We start from the raw sequence: 22075 nt of genomic DNA, 5'->3' as shown, positions 1-22075 counted from the left end.
CTCAGGGAGAGGGTCAGGCGGAGGCTCTTCTGAGCTCGCTGCAAGCAAAGGCAGTGGTGGTGGCAGCACTTTCTAAGCGGGCTCCAAGAGGCTCTGCCTGGGCTTGTTTTGCTCACTGCTTTTGTGGGGCAAAGCAAGGGTGACAGCTGCCTCGACTCCCTCACCACCATCTTCTCCGCCATTGTTTTTGTTTGTTGTTTTGCTTGTGCAAGAGTGCAATGCTGCAATTAAATTTTTGTTTTAGAACTGCATTTTCCCATCCTGGTGGCTTTGCGCAAGGCAGCCCAGAAATTTTAGGGGGGAAAGTCATCACATCATCTCCCCCACCACGACCCCTTTGGCCCAAAATGGAGCAGGAGGAGGGAGCAGATAATGTGGTTCAAGGAGAATATGGACACCCACCGCTTGGAAACCATGTTGCAGTGGACAACAATATGTATGACCACCAGCCTACCATGAAGTATTGAGAAACCCTTTACTCACGGTTTGAAACCATTGCACCATTCTGTCGCACCTTGCATCACTTTCTATAGGTGCAAAGCTAGTACCCTGTTTCCCCGAAAGTAAGACCTACCCCAAAAGTAAGACCTAGCAGTAATTTCTGATGTACCACTAATTGCCCTAGTGCATTTTTGGGGCTAAAATTAATATAAGACACTGTCTTATTTTCGAGGAAACACGGTAATCTGGAAAACGCCTCTGACTGTGATGTGCCAAGAGTCTCATGTCTGTCAGTTCTAGGGTTTGTTGAAGTCATGTCTGGTCTGAATGATGACTATAAATCAGTTTTCAACTGGCGACAGTCTACTCTGAAGGAGCAACATGCTCCTAAAGCAGGATCAGAACATCCCTTCACTGAGGGTGGATCCCAGGGAAGCATAACTAGCCACACAGTCTGTTACACATGCAAATCCTGAAGCTACTTGGAGTATGACTGCTGATCCTTTGGGTCTTTCAGCAGCTTTTGATATAATTGACCATAGTATCCTTCTGGGTCACCTAAAGCAGGAGGAATTTGGTGTCACTCTTTTACATTGGTTCCATTCCTACCTCTCTGGTAGATTCCAGATGGTATTGCTTGGAGACTGCTGCTCTGCAAAGCGAGAACTAAAGTATGTGGTTGCACAAGTCTCCATACTGTCTCCAGTGCTCTAACATCTACATGAAACTGCTGGGAGAGATCATCAGGTTTGGTGCAGGCTGTTATCAATATGCTGATAATACCCTGATCTATTTCTCCATATCTACCTCATCAGGAAATGGCATAACATCCCTAAATGCTTGCCTGGAGGTGGTAATGGGCTGTATGAGAGATAACAGATTGAAGTTGAATGAAAATAAGATGGAGGTACTGACTGCTGGGGGTTGGGACCTGAGAGATGGTTTAGATCTACCTGTTCTGGATGGGGTTCACTATCCCTGAAAAATCAGTTACATAGTTTGGGAGTGCTCCTGGATCCAAAACTCTCTCTATTTTCTCAGGTTGAGCAAGTGGTCAGGAGTGATTTTTATCAGCTTTGGCCAATACATCAGTTACGCCCATTTCTGGAGATAAATTACCTTAAAACAATGAGGGATAGGCTGGTAACCTCCAGGCTCGACTACTGTATGTGGGACTGCCTTTGTATGTAGTCCAGAAACTACACTTGGTACAGAATGAGGCAGCCATACTGGTATCTGGGGCAACCCCTAAAGACCACATAACACCCATTTTAAAAGAACTGCACTGGCTGCCAATAGGTTTCCGAGCATTAACTATAAAGCCCTCAACGGCTTGGGTCCAGGGTACTTAAGAGACTGCCTTCTGTCATGAACCCTGCTGCCTATTAAGATTGTCTGGGGATGTCCAGTTACAGTTGCTGCCAGCTCACTAAGTCGTAACTCGGGATTGGGTTTTCTGTGACTGCCCTGGGGCTTTGGAATATGCTCCCTGTTAAAACTAAGAGCATCTCTTTCTCTATTTGCTTTTAGGAAGACCCTCAAGAAACACCTGTTTTCTCAGGCTTTTAATTTTAAACTGTTTGATTTGGTTTCTATCTCATGGGATTGTTTTAACTGTTTTTACTCTGATATTTGTTGTGTTGTAAATTGTGTTCACTGCCTAGAGATGCACATACCAGGCGGTATATAAATATGATTAAATAAATAAAATCCGGTGTTTCCTTAATAAAGCCACAATTCTTGATACAACAAAAAGCACCTCTGCTCCCTCTAAGGCACATGCGTGTGCACACCAACCCCCAGGCCCCCCGCACAAGCAGTTTCTGGCGGGCGCGCAGTCTCTGCTGCGCCTACCACTGCCGCCCAACTGCCCGGCACCCTGTTTCTGCCTCTCCCCAGCCAGGCCGCTGCCTCTCCCTCACCCACCCACCCCCCACCAGGCACAGCAGGCTTCCCCTCCCCTTTTTAACCTTTGAAAGCCTGCTGTGCAGTGTGGCGGGGGAGGGGTCAGCGGCGAGCTCCTTCCACCTCTCCTCCTCTCAAGTGACTGCATGGACTCTGCTCTCTGCAGCCCGTTTCTGACTTTCCTCCACGTGGAAGGAAAGCTGGGAATGGGCCACAGACAGCAGAGCCCGTGCAGTCACTTGAAAGGAGGGGAGGTGGAAGGAGATCGCACCCGCCACACTGCACAGCGCTGGGCTTTCACAAGTTAAAAAAAGGGGGCACTCATCCCTCCCCCTGCAAACTCTCTCTGCAACCAATTAATATACATGCAAGAAGCAAGCAACTTTGAATGAGCATGTTCTACCAATAGTTGAATTGTCTGCTGGTTCTTTTCTTTAGTGGACCAGAGGTGGTGTTTCTCCACAGTGCTCACCAAACCATTTCATTTATTAAGTGAAAAGCACTGGCTGTGCAGGGGAATTTTGATTCAGGACATATTGTAAGATGTCCCTCCCAGCATAATACCCCACTCACATGACAGTATTTCATTTATAGGGAACACTGGAAAGCACACCCTGAAACACAATCAATAAGTCCCAATCAGTTACGTAGATTTGGCACAATAGACCCCTTTTGTTTTGTGCTCAATCTAAATAATGACGACCACACCCACATCTTCTCCAAAAGCCTGTACTGTAGCAGTCTTCTCCACTTTTGGATCTTTGCAGGGGGCAAAACCCTAGAAAAAGCCTCTGCTCTTGAACCTCAATTGCTTAAGTCTTTGTCATAGGAGCTTGGTGGTATATGCCAGAGCTAGTAGAAAGCCATCTCAAACAGTTTCCCCTTATGCTAAATGATAGGACTACTGGGTCTCTATGCTGGAACACTGGATTGCAAGGTCCAGACTTACTGAGTTGAAATCACTATTCTTGAGTGTGGCTTGCATGGGCCTGTTTTGGGAAGACCTAAGCAGGAGTGCCCTGGATGCTCTCTGTGTAGGCCTACTATGGGCTAACCTCTGTTCTTGACTAAGAGCCCCTGAACCTCAGGGTAAAATCCTTGATTCACTGAGGCCTATGTGACCTTATCATGGATTAACACCCACAATCAACTGCAGGGAAATCTAGTGGTCCCTTTTGCTAGCTGCAAGTATGCAGAGTGCCACAAAACCTGGAATTTGGTGCCAAACATAAGAACCACCCTGTGGGATCAGGTCCAAGTCCCATTCAGTCCAGCAAAGTGGCCCACCAGATGCCTGAGAAGCCCATAGGCAAGAGGTGAGGGCATGCCTGCATCTGCTATTTAGAGGCATCTTGCCTCTGAGGCTGGAAGTGGCCTATGGCCATTAGACTGGCAGCCACTGATAGACCGGTCCTCCATGAATTGGTCTAAGCCCCTTTTAAAGCCATCCAAGCTAGTGGCCATCACCACATTCTGAGGCAGAGAATTCCATAGATTAATTATATGCTGTGTGAGAAAGTACTTCCTTTTGTTGGTCCTAAATTTCCTGGCAATCAGTTTCATAGGATGACCCCTGGTTCTAGTGTTGTGAGAGAAGGAGAAAAATCTCTCTCTATCCACTCTCTCTACTCCATGCATAATTTTATAAACCTCTATCATGTCTCCCCTCTAGTTGCCTTTGTTGCTTTGGCAGAACCTTTGCGGCCAAGGTCCCTGAATCTCCCCTAGTGGGAGTCAACCCTTTTGGCACTGCACATGAAACAGCAAACTGAGGATAGGTGTCAATACTGCTCTTGATTTTCTCCATCTTCCTTCTGCCCACATTTTAACGCCCACCAGCTGCCAGGCTAAAAGTCTCAAACTCTCTCTTCCTCCTTATCTTGTCCTAGGAGTTGCCTTCACCCCTTGCTCAACTCCAAATGTACCAAGAATGTCACCTACCACATTTCATATTGTGCCTCTGCATTTTACAAAATAAACTCTCTCTCGTTTTCAAAAGCCTTGCCTCCAAGTCTGTAGCTTCTCTGTGGTACTTTTGTCTTGCCTCTTTCAAGACTGCAGTCCATTTGTTATTCACATTTGCAAATTCAGTTTTGAGCAAGTTCTCCCAAGTTGTTTCAAAAGCATAGATACATGTGTGCACAGCATACACATGTGAACTAGTGTGGTAACAACTGAAAGTGGAAATTGCTGCACCCATGTGAAAGCAATAAACAGCTATATGATCAAGATCTTTTGTGCTGATAACAGTAAAATTCAGTAGCTCTTGTTTGGGCACTTAGCATTTTAAACAAAACTGTTTTTAGTTGCTGCAAATCTGGAACATAGGAAGAACATTGGTTCATCAAGCTCAGTACTGTCTACACTGAATGGCAATGACTCTCCAAGGTTTCAGGCAGGAGTCTCTCCCAGCCCTAATTGGAGACACCAGGGATGGAACCTGGGACCTTCTGCATGCAAGCAGATGCTCTACCACTGAACTACGGCCCCATCCCTTCAGGGGAATGTCTTCTAGCAGACAATGCTCACATGAAACAATGCATTTTAAGTTCTTAGAGTTCAACATCCCACCGGCAACAGTGCATAGCCAGCTAGGAAGGAGTAATTCCATCACCTACTTGTTTGCCCCATAATGAAATTCAAATTCAAGTCATGAGCAAAATCAAGTCTTGGACTTTATTAAAGCTGAATATGGTAAATTATTCTGTACCTAACTACAGTAGGTTTTGCTGCCTGAAGATCAGACATCAGAGATGCAGATGCACAACATATTCAGAACTTTGTATGAATATGTATGAATATGTGAAAGTCTTTAACTGCCAAGGAATGACAGGCACACAAAGTGATGGCAATGTTGGAGAACACAAGAACCAGAGCAGGAGAGGTTGGTTGTCAAGGAAGTTCTATTGTATCAGCCACCAAATGGAGATTCCACTAAGAGAAGACATACCATTAGTTTAAGATACTTATTGAAGAGCTTTGACAGAAGAATTCTTGAATTCTAATATTTTGATTTATTATATTCTGCATATACTGAGTGTTCTGCTTAAACTCAGTAATAATTAGGGAAGGATCAGACATCAGAGGTGACTACAGATGCCACCCAGAGTTCCTAATAGCAACCAAGACTGTAAGGAGAGGATGAAGTTAGTTTGTTTCAAATTAGTTTGAGTTTGATGCCTTGGGTTGGTTGGAGGGCTATTCTAATCAGAACAGAACTTGGAAACTATCTGGATACTTGCCAGACAACTGCTGACATACTTCCCTTATGTTTCTGGGTTCTTGCCAATATCCCATTCTCATGTAAGAAACATCTGTTTTCACCATATCAATTTGAAAGCAAAAATCTTGTTTTTCAAAACCTGTTCAAATAAGTTTCAAGTAGCATAAATATAGCTATTGGTGAGAATTGTTAACACACAAAGGACAGAATCCAGTTAGCCATGGATTAATGGGACTTAAGTTACCATGATTAACTTATCTCATTGCTTTCAGTGGTATTTAGTCATAGATGATGTCCAAGGTGCATGGAGATAATCACTAGACCACTGAAAAGCTTGAACAGCAATTCTGAAAAGCATGAACTAGCCCATTCACCTTAACTGAGGACAGCTCATTTGGAAATAAGGTCACAAACCTTTTAGCAATAAAGATATGCCTAAATTTCATTCATCATGTTGTGAAAGGTTTTGGGTGGGGGTGATGATGGCAGCAGTAGCCTGAGGGTGGGGTAGTGGGTTGGATACATTGTTTTCTATACAGCTTTCTTCTAGGTACAGGCATATGTCGCCATTCGTGGACCCTATATATGTGGTTCCGCATATCCATGGTTAGGTAATTGATTTTGGCATCCACAGTACAAAAAATGGTTAATTTCTGTGTATCCACAATTTCCTGGTGGCCAGAAATGACCTGCAAGGTCATTTCCAGCCACCATTTTGTCAAACCGAGCCATTTTGTGGCTCTTTTGTATAAAAGGAAAGGGGGAAAGGGAAAGGGGGGAAGAGGGGAGATAGGAGGGGAGAGGGGAGAAAGGTGAAGTAAATGTCCCCCCATGATTTTTTCCATGGAAAATTTGGAGAGCAAGGGAATAGTGTTTTGGGGGCATTATTGGACAGCTGGGGACCAGTGTTCCCTCTAAGGCAAGCACATGTGTGCGCACACACAAGTTTTTTTTAATATCTGGTCAATTAATTTTAGATCCCACTTGAATCAGGAAGGCCCCACTTTGAAGGCATGTGCGTGCACACTGCCTTGATACTGCTGCCCAGAACAAAACTCATTCCGCACATAGATGAAAAAAATTAGAAAGAACACTGCTGGGGACCCACAGAGCATGGTACAGTGCTTTCAATTATTTATGCCTTTTCCTGCCATTTTTCGGCCCTGCAGGAACCTAACCTACACAATTGTCATAGATTTAATTTCTCATTATCTGTGGTTTTGTTACCCACAGAAATTTGTGGGAACGGAACCCCCATGGATAATGGGGTCCACCTCTAATGATTTCCACGGATGATTGCTCATGCCAATATTACAGGAGTTGGCACAGATAAATTCAGGATCATCTACAGGGGGATCTACAGGATCCGGTAGATCCTTCATCTACAGGATCACGCCAAATCTTTTTTCAAAGCTGGAACCACTCTATGTTTATCTTGAGGCACAAGAGCAATGCCACAGTACATGAACACATTCACAATTAATAGCTGTTCACGTGAAAAAAATCATACCTTCATTGGCTCCTTGGTTAGATGAATGATGAAGCACATGGTTACACGATGGAGCCATGCATGTAGAAAACAAGAGCACGTACAATTAGGCAGTACAGTAATGCAATATGGAATACAAGGATACAAGCAGACTGTAGAGACAAGGAAAATACAATGGAGATCACAAATGCAGCAAAGCAGACTGAGAGCAGTGGTAGCCAATGCCCCCAAGAGGTCATGTACACAAGTCACTACCTGCCTTCACCCATGTCCCTCTGCAAATGGCATTTCAATACTATGTTTACACGCATATACTTACAAATTCTGTCTACACACAGAAGACAGAACTCTACATTTTTGTATACAGTCCTATTTAGAAGAATAGTTGAGAAACTAATTAATGAAAGCAAAATTAGACTTAACTAGAAATGGTGCTCAAAGAGCCATTTCAGACAGAAAGTACAAGTATCATATTTAAAACACAGTTTCTTGTAAGAGGTACCTGTTGACAGGCAATATACTTCTATCCCGCAGAGTGAGGTTTTTTATATTTTTATATCTGAAACATTGGTATTAACTATTTTTGTTTGTTCTGTGAAATTAGCAGCATAAGCAGAGGACTTATTGACACCCACACCATATTATTAAAAATATGTATATACCACTTTTCAAGAAAAAAAATCTCAATGTGGTTTACCTAGCAAAAGAAAATCTTGTCCCAAAAGGGCTCACAATTTGGGGAGAAAAAAAAGATACTAGCAACAGCCACTGCAGAGATGCTACGTTGGTCTGAATAGAGACCAACAACCTGAACAGAGCCAACAACCTGGATGGCTTTAAGAGGGGTTTGGATAACTTCATGGAGGAGAAGTCTATCACTGGCTACTAGTTGGAGGGCTACAGGCCACCTCCAGCCTCAAAGGCAGGATGTCTCTGTGTACCAGTTGCAGGGGAGTAACAGCAGAAGAGAGGGCAGGCCCTCAATTCCTGCCTGTGGGCTGCCCAGAGGCATCTGGTGGGCCACTGTGTGTAACAAGCTGGACTAGATGGACCTTGGGCCTGATCCAGCAGGGCTGTCCTTATGTTCTCTTGATTTTGAAAACCAGAGAAAAGAAAGGTGCGGGCAAGCCTTGAGTGTTGGCTGATTACTAAGTTAACTTCTAAGCAAAGACTGCTATAGTGAATGTGTCACTTTGTTTTCCATGCAATTAAGAAGGTCTGCAAATGTCTATCCAGATCCTGTTGCAGATGTGTTCACCCAAACGCTTCTGCAAGAAGTCTTCAAGTCCCATATCCCTCCCCTGCTTCTGGGAAATCACTTTTGATGAAACTGGTCCCCCTGGCTGATTACTAAGTTAACTTCTAAGCAAAGACTGCTATAGTGAATGTGTCACTTTGTTTTCCATGCAATTAAGAAGGTCTGCAAATGTCTATCCAGATCCTGTTGCAGATGTGTTCACCCAAACGCCTCTGCAAGAAGTCTTCAAGTCCCATATCCCTCCCCTGCTTCTGGGAAATCACTTTTGATGAAACTGGTCCCCCTACCTGGGACTCTGGCAGGAAACATGTCTGGAGATCCTGCTCCAGCTCCACCCTCCTCATCGTCTTCTTCAAATTCTAAGTCTTCTTCTTCACCAGGTGCCAAGATCTTCCTTTATTTTTAAAAAAATTGAAAAATATGATTGAAAAATTGAAACATATTCCTTAGTTTCAAAGAGGGAAGAAAAAAATATGATCTTGTAATAATGGCAACACTGTACATTAAGAGTAGGCAGACAGAAATACAATGTGTTTGTAAAGGATGTCCGTTTAAGCCATGAGATACATTGATCACTGAAAGAGTTAATATCTTCTCTGCAAAAGGTCTGCTGCTCTCTCCTCCTTCATGTGTTATCTATTATTTGTTTGCTACTTTTAGTTCTCAACTTCTGTATTTAAGTGCCTTGAGCTGGCATGCTAAATGGAGCACTGAAGATGGTGTATTATACCGAAACGTTTGCTTGGTTTTGTTTTAGCTTACATGTTTTGTGGAAAAAATTGTAAGTTATTTTAATATCTTTTATGCATCAAAGAGGTCATTTGAAGTTTGTCATTTAGCCTTTTTTGGTGGAATAGGGCTCAGTCTTCTGGAGACAGATCACATCTCGATAGGTTATGGTCCATTCTATCACCAATGCTTCTTAACATCTACATGAAATCGCTGTGTGAGGTCATCAGGAGATCTGGTGCTGAGTGTTATCAATATGCTGACGACACCCAAATCTATTAACTAATTTAATTAATTAATTAATTATTACATTTATAGACCACCTCATCCAAAGGCTCAGGGCAGTGCACAAGTTTAAAAAGACATAAAAACAAACACCATTTAAAACACACTACTGAGTTGCTTCCAGATGTACCAGTGGTGGTAACTAGAGACGGACCTCTCCAGATGACCTCGATGTGCGATGGGGATCAAACAGAAGAAGGCACTCTCTAAGGTAGCCTTTGCATGTAGTTCAGAAACTTCAGTTACTCCAAAAATGAGGCAGTCAGATTGGTCTCTGGGGAATCACAGAGGACCACATTATGCCTGTTCTTAAACAGTTGCACTGGCTGCCAATTTCTTTCTGGACAAAGTACAAAGTGCTGGTTATTACCTTGAAAGTCCTGAATGGCTTAGTTCTGCGTTACTGAGAGAGCACCTTTCTCTACAAGATCCCCACTACTCATTAAAGTAGATCCCCACTACTCAGGAGGGATCCGTCTTTAGGTGCTACCAGTGGTGATCTGGGATCGGGCATTCTCAACTGTTGCCTCAAGGTTGTGGAACATGCTCCCCATGGATATGAGAGGATTATCTTCCTTGAAGGCCTTCAGGAGAGCCTTGAAGTCCCATCTTTTGAGCCTGGTTTTTAATGATATCTAATTTTAATGAGTTTTAATCTGGTTTAAATGTTTTTGATTTTATTGCAAACCACCTTGAGCCATGTTAAGAAAGGTGGTATATAAACTGATTAAATGAATGTATCAAGCAATCATATGTATTCTTATACTTCAATAGTTATTTTAGCACTTTTGTCATGAAATATTAGGAAAAATGCTTTTCCTTCTTGACATATAAAGCAAAACCTAGAGGTCTAGTTATCATACATATAGTCAATGTTATTTTGCTACTCAGTGAGCAACATCCAGACAAAAGTAAGTCATGACCCATTGAAATTACTGGGACTTAAGTTAGTCATGTGTAACTACTGTCATATATTTCAATGGTGCTTGCTTTGTCATGACTAATTAGTCTGGACGTTGCCAATATATTCCTTGCAAATTTTGAACACTGCATAACGTGTGTGTGATTGTGTGTGGGAGAGAGGTTTTGTTTTTTTAAATCACACACACATCTGAGCACCTATTCAGACATGTTACATGTTAGAGGGGCAATTAAGCGGGTTACCCGCTTTGACTCAACCAGGCTCAGCTGCGAGCCCAGTGAGTCTCACAATCAGTGGGAAGCGGGCTAAGCACCCTTAGCCCACTTTTCACTGATTGTGAGAATAGCTTCAGAGACAAAAATATTACAATCATCCTTCACCAATTTTGTGTTAGCCATTATATTCCACAGTTTCCGACATGAATCCTTAAACTCCTCCACACTTATATCTCAGATTTAATTTTTCCTTACCTTGGTGGAACAGGTTGGACATCAAAAGGGAATTCTTTATTATAGGTGAGAATATTCTTTAAGACTGCAAGGGAAGACAATCACCAACATAACTGACTAAACAGTCAAGTGAGTACCGTATATAAATGTTACAAAGGGGCAGAACATTGCATTTATGTGCTCTTGCACCAGCAGAAGTTTGGAAACTCATAACAGCACCATTGCTTCAACAGCATCCCTTCCCACCACCGACACATCTTTAAAACTATACCTTGTAATTAAAAGCAAAGTACTTACTTGGTTCTAGTTTCTTCAGATCTTCTAGTTTAAATTCTTCCTGGGACTGTGTAGACTAAAAGGAAAGTAGTATTAGATATCTGCATCTATCATCCATTACTATAGCTACTTCAAATGGTAAAAGCAGGATAGTTTTGCAGTTTTACCTACCTGTTGAGTTATTTCCTGAAAAGGCCCTATATTTCAAAAAGGAACTGTCACCTCTTTGAATTGCATTATATTCCTAAAGGGAAAAGGATATTTAGACCCCAGATCCTGTTTGTGTTTGTTTATTATTTTATTTATGATATTTGTACACTGCCCCAAATTTCCACCTCTGGGCAGTTTACAGCAACACAAAACAAATTAAAACCTTAAAACAATTTAAAACCACAGGTCTAGTTAAAAAACTTGGGTAAATACATGTGTCTTTAAAAACTTTCTAAAAGTTGTCAGAGATGGGGAGGCTCTTCTTTCAGCAGGAAGCATATTCCAGAGTCTCTAAGGTGGCAAGAGAGAATGCCTCTCCCTTTGTAGCCACCAGACGAGCTGGTGGCAACTGCAGACAAAGCTCTCCAGAGGATCTCAATGGGTGATGGGGCTCATAGTGAAGAGTTCATGTTCTCTTAAATACCCTGGGCCTAAGCTGTTTAGGGCTTTATAGGTTATAGCCAGCACCTTGTATTTTGCCCAGAATTTAGCGGTAGCCAGTGCAGTTCTTTTAGTATAGGAGTAATATTGTTTATTCAATATGATCCAGAGACCAACCTGGCTGCTGCATTCTTTACCAACTGCAGTTTCTGGACTACGTACAAAGCCAGCCCCACATAGAGCAAATTCTAGTAGTCAAGTCTGGAGACTACTGTTGGGATTTATGTGTATATCAAGGATTCAGTTAGCGGGAGTTTTCTAAAATGGAACCTCTGCACAAAAGGAGGGCCGCCTTATATCTGAAATGCATTTGAGAAGAGAGTACTCTGACTTCTTTGCAGATTAATTAATGCATTAGAACTAGAGAAAACCTGTTCTCCTAATGAGACTTTAAAAGGTCAGAATTTGCTGACTTTTCAAGGAGGAACTACCCTATTTTCCCCTCGTGTCCAATAATTTTCATATTGGACTTGCACATCCATGTTCCAACACATGCAATATCCCCTTATATTCTGACGAATTAAAAAAAAAAGAATACATTATTATTCAGAGGGTTGAGATTCAGGACAAGGTTTATAGGAATAGAACCAGGATTAAACCATGGGGTGAAAAACTAGGAAATTGGACTGAGAAACCAGAAACAGGATGAAGGATTCAAGGCAGAGCTATGGCCTTGTGCCAGGCTGCTGAACAAGGAAGTGGTGGCAGAGTTCATGGGCGGAGGGCACATGGGCAGGAAGAAATAAGAGCTGGAGTAAACACACAGGAGAGCAACAATTACTGCCTTATTATATGGCTGTTTTGCTGTATTTAAATATGCACATATCACAGGGAACGCTTACAACATTTATTTATATTGCACAAAGAACTGTTAGCAAGATATATACAATACCAATGAGTCATTATGCTGAAGGGAGATAGAATGACATTTCCTTAGCACTGAAGTACCAAAGACCCTGCTGTTTAGCAGTATGTACTTAAGAGGAAGAAATGACACTTGGGATATATGAATTTAATTACTCTTGCTCCCACATTAAAAAAGTTAAGTCAAAGCGTTGCATTCCTTACATTAAGAGACAGCCAAGTCTACAGCTTCCCTCCAAAGGCTGGGAGAAGGCAGAGATGCTTGGCTTGTTGTTATACTGAGATGGACAGAGATGCTGCTAGAAGGCAGGATCTAGTTTTCTCTTCTTTGGGAAGGAGAGATTAGCTGTGTGAGAAAACTAGAGGGGAGAAATCTACCAGCCAGCAGCTTCTCTCTCCTTAAAGAAGTTAAACAGGGTTGTCTTCAGGCTCTCACTTTAATTTTTATATCAATTTTTGAGTTAAAACTTTAGTTGGTACTGGTTTTCACTCTCCAAAATTTGGAAACAGACCCTTGTCAATTCTCCTCTATGCCGATGATGCAGATGCAGTACTTCCATTGAGCACAATTATCAGTTTAAAGCACTTTCTAAGGGCACTTGCCACTCAATGCAATGATGAACTTGTGACAATTAATTATAGTAAGACTAAAATCATGGTCTTTTCTAGAACGACAGTCACAGATGGCACATCAATGGGAATCCTATTGAACAAGCTACAAGTATTTAGAAGTTGTTTTTCACTCCTCTGGCTCCTGGAGAGGCCATATTAAAACACATCTCAAAGAATGCTCAGAGGAGTGTCTCAGCCTTACTTAGATTTTTCCCATACACAAGGAAGGTATCATATTCCACCAGCAATACAGGTATTTGTAGCCAAGGTTGTTGCTCAGATGCTGTGTGGTTCCCAAATATATGGGGGAGGGGGGCGGTAACTATGGTTCCATGGAAATGGTACAGAACAAGTTTTTGAGAGCCATATTTTCCAGTTCCGTGTTCTATCCCCAATATTGCTTTGTGGCTAGAGGTGGGCATAATTTATATAGACACTCGAGTCTGGATCTCCATATTTAACTTCTGGTTAAAGCATCTCTCTCCGCAGCCAGCCACATTTGGAGTACTGTGTAAAGTTCTGGTCACCATACCTCAAAAATGGCATTACAGAAGTGGGAAAGATACAGAAGATGGCAACCAAGATTTATTTATTTATTTATTTACTGTTAAATTTATATACCGCGTTTCATTAAAGCAATCCCAAGGCGGCCAGGAGCCTAGAGCACCTTCCTTACGAGGCTAAAACACCTAGGGTTTTTTAGTTTAGAAAAAAAGACAACTGAGGGGAGACATGATAGAGGTCTATAAAATTATGCATGGTGTGGAGAGAGAGAGAAATTTTTCCCCAACTCGCATAACACCAGAACCAGGGATCATCCCATGAAACTGACTGCCAAGAAATTTAGGACCAACAAAAGAAAGTACTTTTTCACACAACACATAATTAACCTATGGAATTCTCTGCCACAAGATGTGGTGACAACCACCAACCTGGATGGCTTTAAGAAGGGATTAGATAAATTCATGGAGTACAAGTCTATCAATGGCTACTAGTCTGAGAGCTATAGACTGCCTCCAGCCAAAGTGGCAAGATGCCTCTAAATAAAAGTTGCTGGGGAGCAACAGAAGGAGATGAGGTATGCCCTAAACTCTTACCTGTGGGCTTCCCAGAAGCATCTGGTGGGCTACTGTATGAAACAGGATGCTGGACTAGACAGGCCTTGGGCCTAATCCAGCAGAGCTGTTATGTTCTGAAGCAGCCACTGAGCTAGAAGGACCTAGAATCTCTCAGTATATAGCTTCGCAAATAGAATCCCAACACAAGCCTATGGAGCAGAACTGATCTCACTACCTTCATAATTCATTACAATGCACTATTATCAGTGGAACAGATTCAATCTGTACTACTTCCTTCACAGACAGTATGGCTCAACTAAGCTCCCTAGTGAACATATGAAACTGTTTTATACCAAATCAGACGACTGGTCTAGCTAGCTCAATATCGTCTATACCGGGGTACACAACCTTGGGTCCCCAGATGTTAACAACTTTATTTACTGGTTGCCCCATAACAATTGTTCTCTGAGCAGTTTGCAAAGAACAATGGAATAAAAAAATTATCAAAAAGCACAATAGAAACAAAAATCTAAAATAAAATACAAACAAATTTTCAAATGGCTTGGGTGAACAAGAAAGCGTTCATCTGACACCTAAAAGAACATAGTGATTGTGCCATACTGGGGAGGCTATTCCATAAATGGAGTGCCACCACCCAAAACACCCTATCTCTAGCCCTTGCATCCTTGTGGCTAAGGACCATCAGCATCTGGAGACCCAAGGTTGGGAACCCTTGATCTATACTGACCAGCAGCGGCACTCAGGGCTTTTAGGCAAGGATCCTGCCCAGCCGTACCTGGAGATGCCAGTGATGGAACCTAGAACCTCCTGCATGCAAAGCATGTATTCTACCACTGAACCAGATTGTGTTGAATATATACACAAGCTTGTGCTGAACAATGACTTTGTGCCTTTCTGTACAATCACTGTCAGACAGGCCTGCTCAACTTAGGCCCCCCAGCTGTTTTTGGACTACAAATCCCATAATCCCCAGCCACAGTAGCCAACAGCCAGGGATTATGCAAGTTGTAGGCCAACATCTGCAGAAGGGCTGAAGTTGAGCAGGCCTGCTGTAGGAATAAATTGAAATGGTGAAGTAGAGGAACACAAGAAGCCAGATTTCAGTACTCTGACTGGACTTTTACTGGAGATTTCAGTACGCTTACTAATACATATCCATGCCACTTTAACTTTGTGTGATACAGATCCCAAGAGTCACTTTAATGTTCAGAAATAATGTCCCCCTATTTGGAGTCGGACGTTATTTCTTATTTTCTCTCTCCTCTTCTCTCCCATGCATTGTAATAAATGATTCACAACAGAGAACTGAACTAGAATACAATGGTTGAAATCCAGACTAACATCATGTTCACTGAAGCAGGTTTTATTCACACAAGGGGAGGAGGAGGTTTTTGTCAAAACTCCTTCTGATGCGCTCAATGCTCCCCAAAATGTTCCTTAAAGATTGGGGGGGACCTTCAGGAACATATTTTGGGGTAGGGGCATATGGGATATCAAAGGAAAGGGTTTGGGGGGGGGGGAGACCAAAAGAAGTTTCTTCCCCTTGCATGACCAGAACATACTTCTGCAAGTGAGATATTAGTCTGGATGTCACCCAGTATATACACAAGCCAGCTTTTCATAAGTATCACTTTTAGGTCCTCTAATATTTATTAAAACCTAATGAACTGGAAATCACAAGGGGGAACCGAACAGCTGTACCTGCAAAGCTGCACTCCTTAGTTCCAAGCATGTTGCGATCTTAGCTAAGGTTTTCTGCAAGAAAAAGAGGAAAATTAACAGGTTTGACACTGTGCCGTTAGAATAATTTTTTCCATACTTGAGCAGAGATAATCTTTTCTGGAATATGCACAGAGGAGACAGCAACCTTATTTTGTGTGGAAAAAGAGGCAAGACACAGCACAGCGCTTGTTCAGATGTAGAGGCAATGGCATCTCAGAGAGCTACTTTCTACATTAGTTTCATATATGCAGAGCCACAATTGTGCACGTATTGTCATGTAAGCAGGACTGTGGTGTATACATGATCTGGAAGTAAAATGGCACTCAACTATGAGACTGAATCTGCATATCTTACAGCTCATACCGGGGTGTAAATTTGTGTGCTTAAAGCTTAATGGGAAGCATCCCCAATTCACTAGGATGTAAACAAGAGGGATAAAAGATGCTTTCTTCTCTTTCTCTTTCCCTCCACCCACATCCCTTCCCACCCAGCACAGAGCCAGGAGGTAAGCAAGATATCAGCCTGCTTTCCTTTCCTGGATTAACAGCTATGCTTAGGGCTGTATTTCCTCTCCTGGAATTAAAGTGTTTCGGCTGCTTGAACTTGCCAGCTGCCCTTTGTTGCGAGCAGAAAGCATCTCACATTAGAAGGCACTTGAAGAGTCAAAGAATGGCAATGCACTTAGAAAATATTTGCTTGCGAGTTATTTAGAAGTACAAGAAACAGGGTTCTGTAACAAAAAAAAAAGGATCTATTGAATTGTGGCAAGATACCAGCAAGCATTATTCATAACTGTTTCTCAGGAACCACACCCAACCCTAAAGCTTTTTAAAAAACACCCACATGACAGCTAGTGTTTTTCCAAGTGTTACTTTCTCCAACATAGCTTCATTTTTCAGCAACAAAAACACTTAAAATCACATTAAAAGCATTTAAGTTATAATAAAGGTTACAAGTTACATCTTTCCTGCCAGCACATTAAAACTTGATTTGTTTGAGTGTACAATACTAGATATGTGAACTATCTGTTCAAACAATTGTGATAATAGAAACATATTGTAATCTGCAGAAGTTTACAGCTCAAGTAGAATTTTGCTTTGTTGAAAGCTTAAGTCATTCATTAGATTACTGGTTTGCTACTATTCAGATGGAAGTGCATCACCGTATATTACTTGCTTGCAACAAAAAGGGTTTTCATGAATTTGTATGGCCAATTCTAAGAAAAATGAAGAAGCAAAGTCTCATTTACAGGAGCCAAGGACTCAAAAGGTCACAGTCTCAGCGTGGGAAAGTAGGTGTGACCAGCCTGAAAAAAAATCAATCAACTAAAGAGATTCGACTACTGCAAGAAAAACAGGGCCAGTCTTAATAATTTGCCAAGACACCAGGGCATGGCCCACAGCTCACTCCACACTTCTATGTATTCAGACAGCTACCACAACAAATACTTATATAGTACAGTATACCGCTTTTCAACTCAAGTTCTCAAAGACGTTTGCACAGAAAAATAAATACAGATGGCTGCTGTCCCAAAAGTGCTCACAATCTAAAAAGAAACATAAGGCAGATACCATCAACAACCACTGGAAGATGCTGTGCTGGGACTGGACAGGGTCAGCTGTTCTCCCTCTGCTAAACACCACTTTAGAGAATCACCACTTTAAAGGCATCCCATTGCTCAGTTAATCATGAGATATGGCTGAAAGGTCTAAACTCATCTCCATTCTATTTGGCTACCCCTTGTAGTGTACCTGTCCCTGGAGTTCATCACTGGACTTCTTATCTGCTCCTACCTGCTGTTTCTGAGATTTCTTGCCTGTTGTCTGGTCCTTATGTGCCTTTTCCTAGAGCATCAGGACCTTACTGTTTCCTTTGCCCAACCTTTCATGAACATCAGAAGTATATGCACCAAGGAGGCAGTGGTGAGGGAAAAGATGTTCCACTACAGACATCTACCACCTCTCACTGCTATTCGGATCCCTTGCTCATCAAAGCGAGAGCCTCCTACCCTCTATTTATGGTGAGCAAGTTATTTATGGTGAGCAAGTTATCTTTTGGGGGCTCCCAGCAAAAAGGTAAGCAGGAGCACAGGTATTAGCTGTCCTTGGGTGTTCCCAGTACCTTTGGTATTGCAATTGGCACACAAATTCAGTCAAAGTCAATATCCAATATGTATTCACAAGTCAACATAATATTAGTAGTTCTAATCTGTTACAGCATATGAGTGACACATATGAGTGACTTGAAAAGAACCATACCATTTGGTTGTGCACATAACTCTATACGTGCACACAGAATCAGAAGCAATACCAGCCGAGGACCCACCCAGCCGGGGAGCCACCAGAGACAGCAGTGGCATGAATCGGCTGAGACACTTGTGCTGTCACTGCACCCAGCACCTCCCTTTACAAATATGAGCTTCTCCCAGAGGCCACTGTATCATCATTGGACCCCTAAGGGATGCTCCCGTTGGCCAACAGGGAGAGCAGAAGGAGGAGGAGCACAAGTCCTTTGTCCAAACTCTCACATCTTTCCCCCCACTGGCCAATGGACTTTCTCCCAAAGGCTGCTGTGTCCTCAGAAGAGCCTTTGAAGAAAGCTCATTGACTGGTGGGGAGGATGAAAAGAGCCACCACTGCTGCCAACAGCAGCTCCTCCTCTTCCCATCCTCCCTTCCCATCAGTGAATGAGGTCTTCCGCCCACGCACAAAGAGCGGTGGGGTGGGAAGAATGACTACCTGTAAACTTGAGGTGGCATGGGGTCCCAATATGCCATGGCGGGGGGGGGGGAAAGCTGGTCTTGTGGTAGCAAGCATGACTTGTCCCCATAGCTAAGCAGGGTCTGCCCTGGTTGCATATGAATGGGAGACTTGATGTGTGAGCACTGCGAGATATTCACCTCAGGGGATGAAGCCGCTCTGGGAAGAGCAGAAGGTTTCAAGTTCCCTCCCTGGCTTCTCCAAGATAGGGCTGAGAGAGATTCCTGCCTGCAACCTTGGAGAAGCTGCTGCCAGTCTGTGAAGACAATAGTGAGCTAGATAGACCAATGGTCTGACTCAGTATATGGCAGCTTCCTATGTTCCTATGAAAAGGGCTTTGCCCAGAGCCCTGAACAACCTTGTGTTGGATCTGCACACAGTGAAAAACAATACTCCCTCCTTGTTTCCACAACATTTAAGTTGTGGAAGCTAGAAAAGAAAGGAGGTAGAAGCTGAAGGGAACATGCACCACAAATAAAGAAAACAATACCAAATAAATTGCATGTCATAGTCTACACCAAAAGGAAATAAGCACCACAAATAAAGAAAACCAAAATAATACTGTAGTGAGGGAGGTGTTCAAACCCCGCAGTACCTTCTGGGTGGGCCATGACTTATATCCTGCTGCTGCCACCACCTGTTCACAACCTGGGAAGGTGTTTTTTTCCTGACCCTTCCCCTAAGGGTATACCAGATTGGGTCAAACAGGATACCCTGTCTCCCTCAGAGTTTTACCAAATATCTGAAACTATAAAGTGATCACTTTGAGGGGGAAAACATTAGAAAACTGGCTCCTTCGTCCTAGGGCTTGGGAGGCATGTGACTGGGGGCCCACCTTCCCCCAATGAGTACTCATGAAACAGTATTAACAATTCAGAAAGCTTTATTATTAAAATAGGACATAAATTGGAGCAAATGGGGGGAATAGAAAGATAGCCTTATTAAGACACCCAGGCAACATGGGGGGGGGAGAATACGCCTACGCAAATGGACTACAATCACTGTCCCTACTATATCTTTGATCCTGGTCCTTGGGGCTGTTATATTCCACAGGCCTCCATGTCACCTTCTCAGCTCAAGCTAAGTAAGGGAGAGGGACAGAGAGGCATTTCACTACCTTCTCTTCTCTCCTTGCCCACCGACTCTCTGAAAGCTCCCCAGAAAAGACGCACCAAAGAAAATAAACCTCTCAAAAAGAGAGGGGAAAGACGACTTTTAATTTAATTGGTCCCCATGTGGGAGACTGTAGCCAATTACAGGGTCTGGTTTGTGGTCTAACCCTAATGTCATCTATCCCAGCTACAAGGTCCAGACTGATAACACTTTACACACTACACAATCCCCTTTTAAAATTTCAACTAGGGGGGCGGAAATGAGTTTCCAACATCCTATGTTGAATAAGGGATTTCAAGGGCTTCCCCTTTTTACTTTCTACCAACATACTGATCAAAATTGTTAGTAAATGTTAGCATTTCAAACTTTTAACTTTTGAGTACGTTAAGGGTAAAACCCCAACAACAGTTGGTATCCTAAGTTTCTAGGTCCCAAAAAGAACTCAGGTGTTCTTTTCAAGAAGACCTCAAGGTAGTGTATCTGCAATCATGCTTGTATTCCCTTGGATGTACTTGGTGTTTCTTTCTAGGGACCAGTCATTTTTGGATAGTCTCTAGTTTGACCTCCTTCTGCTGGGTTGTGCACATGGGATCTCCTCTATCCTGCTGCCATGGTGAACTCCTAGGCAGATGTCATCAGGAACTTCCATTCCTTCTGCTAAATCTGCTGAATGTTCAACACCATTGCCTCTCGGGAGTCGTAGGGTTTGAGGGTGTTCACGATACAATCTTGGCTTGAGTCAGGCTCCTAGAAACTCAACTACATCATTTACTCCCCCCACCCTTTCTTGGATCTGGTATGGACCTTCCCAGGCAGCCTGCATCTTGTTGCTGTGGACTGACCCGAGGACAAATACCTGCTCTCCAGGCTCAATGGTCCGCTCTCTGGCATGCGCATCGTACCATGCCTTTTGCTCAGCTTGGATTTGACAATTTGCAGTCTCTCATAGCGTGTTCTGGAGTTCATCTGCAAAGTCCAGGATGTTAACCTTTGGAGGGATTCCTCCCCTCTTCCACTGAAGATGGATTAGCTGCAATGGCCCTCAAACATCCCTCCCATAGACAAGTTCAAAGGAGGGAAATCCAAGGCTAGGGTGTGGCACCGCTCAGTAAGGCACTGTGGCAACACCTGGTCCCTATTGTTGGAAGCACTGTGGCAACACCTGGTCCCTATTGTTGGAGTGCTCATGAATAAACTTCCAGACCATTGTGCCTAGCATTCCATTAAACCACTTGTCTGGTGATGGCAAGGGACCAATGTAAGGTATTCCACACCATGATTAGCCCATAAGTTCTCCATCACTCCAGATTGGAAATTGATCCCTGCATCAGTCAGGATTTCTAGAGGCCAGCCTACTCTGGCAAAAATGTCTATCAGGGCAGGACTCATGGTTTTAGCATCAATCCGGCTTAAGTCGACTGTCTCAGGCCATCTAATGGCGTAGTCCACTAGGGTCAACACATACTGTTTCCCCTGAGGTGTCTTGGGTTGGATATCCACTGCCACTCACTGGAATGGGGCCTCAATGATGGGGTTGTAGAGGTGCCTTCACCTTGTCTTTGCTGTTCCCCACTCATTGACCGACATCATAGGTTTGGACATACTCTGTCACATCCCGGCCATGTCCAGTCCAATACAAGTTTTGTCCTACTCATATGTCAATTTGGGTGGTTGTGTGCCAGGCTGAGAATGCACAGGTTATATCTGCTAGGCACCACTAGTTGCCTTAGGGATTTACATCCCTCCCCATGGCCATTTGGAAGATGTTTCCTATAGAGAAGGCCTCTCTGGGTGATGAACCTGGAATTGTGGGCCTGGCTGAGAGGTGCTAGGTTGTCGTGTACCTCCTCCCAGATCTGAGACAGACTCTGGTCCTTCACCTGTTCACTTTGGAACTGCTCCACCATGCCCCTGGCAACCTTCTCTTCTTCTGAGTCTTCATCTTCAAGCCCTTTTGCTGTGTCTTCCTTAGCACTGCCAGACTGCACTGGGAATCTAGTGTTATTGGGTGTAACTTCTGCTCTCGGATATGACTGTGTTTCCTCTTTGCTGGTACCTTCAATGATGAGTCTTGGGACTGGTGTTGTTGCTTTAGCTGTTCCTTCAGAATGCTCTCCAGCAGCTGTAAGGGATGGAACTGGCCACTGCTGGGTAACTTGAGACAAGTGATCCAACTCTGCTGACTCAGTATCCTTCTCCCCTGGATGTGTGGCTACCCAGGCATGGTGAGCTAGGTCTTCTCCGATTAACATGGCATAAGGGCAGTCCTCCATCACTGCAAACTCCCATTCTCATTTC

The 22075-nt window shown here is 43.2% G+C and overlaps 1 protein-coding gene across 4 annotated transcripts in view; it reads right to left on the bottom strand.

Annotated features, from left to right (window-relative positions):
• The window catches only part of AIDA (axin interactor, dorsalization associated), a 45080-nt gene that overhangs the window by 6434 nt on the left and 16571 nt on the right, over positions 1 to 22075 (bottom strand). For 2 of the 4 annotated variants that reach the window (XM_053308542.1, XM_053308522.1), the window contains 5 exons: positions 15885 to 15938; positions 10999 to 11053; positions 10723 to 10786; positions 8604 to 8710; positions 7080 to 7139 (listed from right to left, as the gene is read on the bottom strand). In XM_053308542.1, coding sequence (XP_053164517.1) covers positions 7080 to 7139; positions 8604 to 8710; positions 10723 to 10786; positions 10999 to 11053; positions 15885 to 15938 — 340 coding nt within the window. The remainder of the gene's footprint in view (positions 1 to 7079; positions 7140 to 8603; positions 8711 to 10722; positions 10787 to 10998; positions 11054 to 15884; positions 15939 to 22075) is intronic. The other 2 variants (XM_053308527.1, XM_053308531.1) reach the window with 2 other exon arrangements.

Source organism: Hemicordylus capensis, chromosome 1 (assembly GCF_027244095.1).
Source record: "Hemicordylus capensis ecotype Gifberg chromosome 1, rHemCap1.1.pri, whole genome shotgun sequence".
NCBI classification, from domain to species: domain Eukaryota; kingdom Metazoa; phylum Chordata; class Lepidosauria; order Squamata; family Cordylidae; genus Hemicordylus; species Hemicordylus capensis.
Note: the sequence above shows the minus strand (reverse complement) of the source record. Positions and strands in the feature narration are given on the sequence as shown.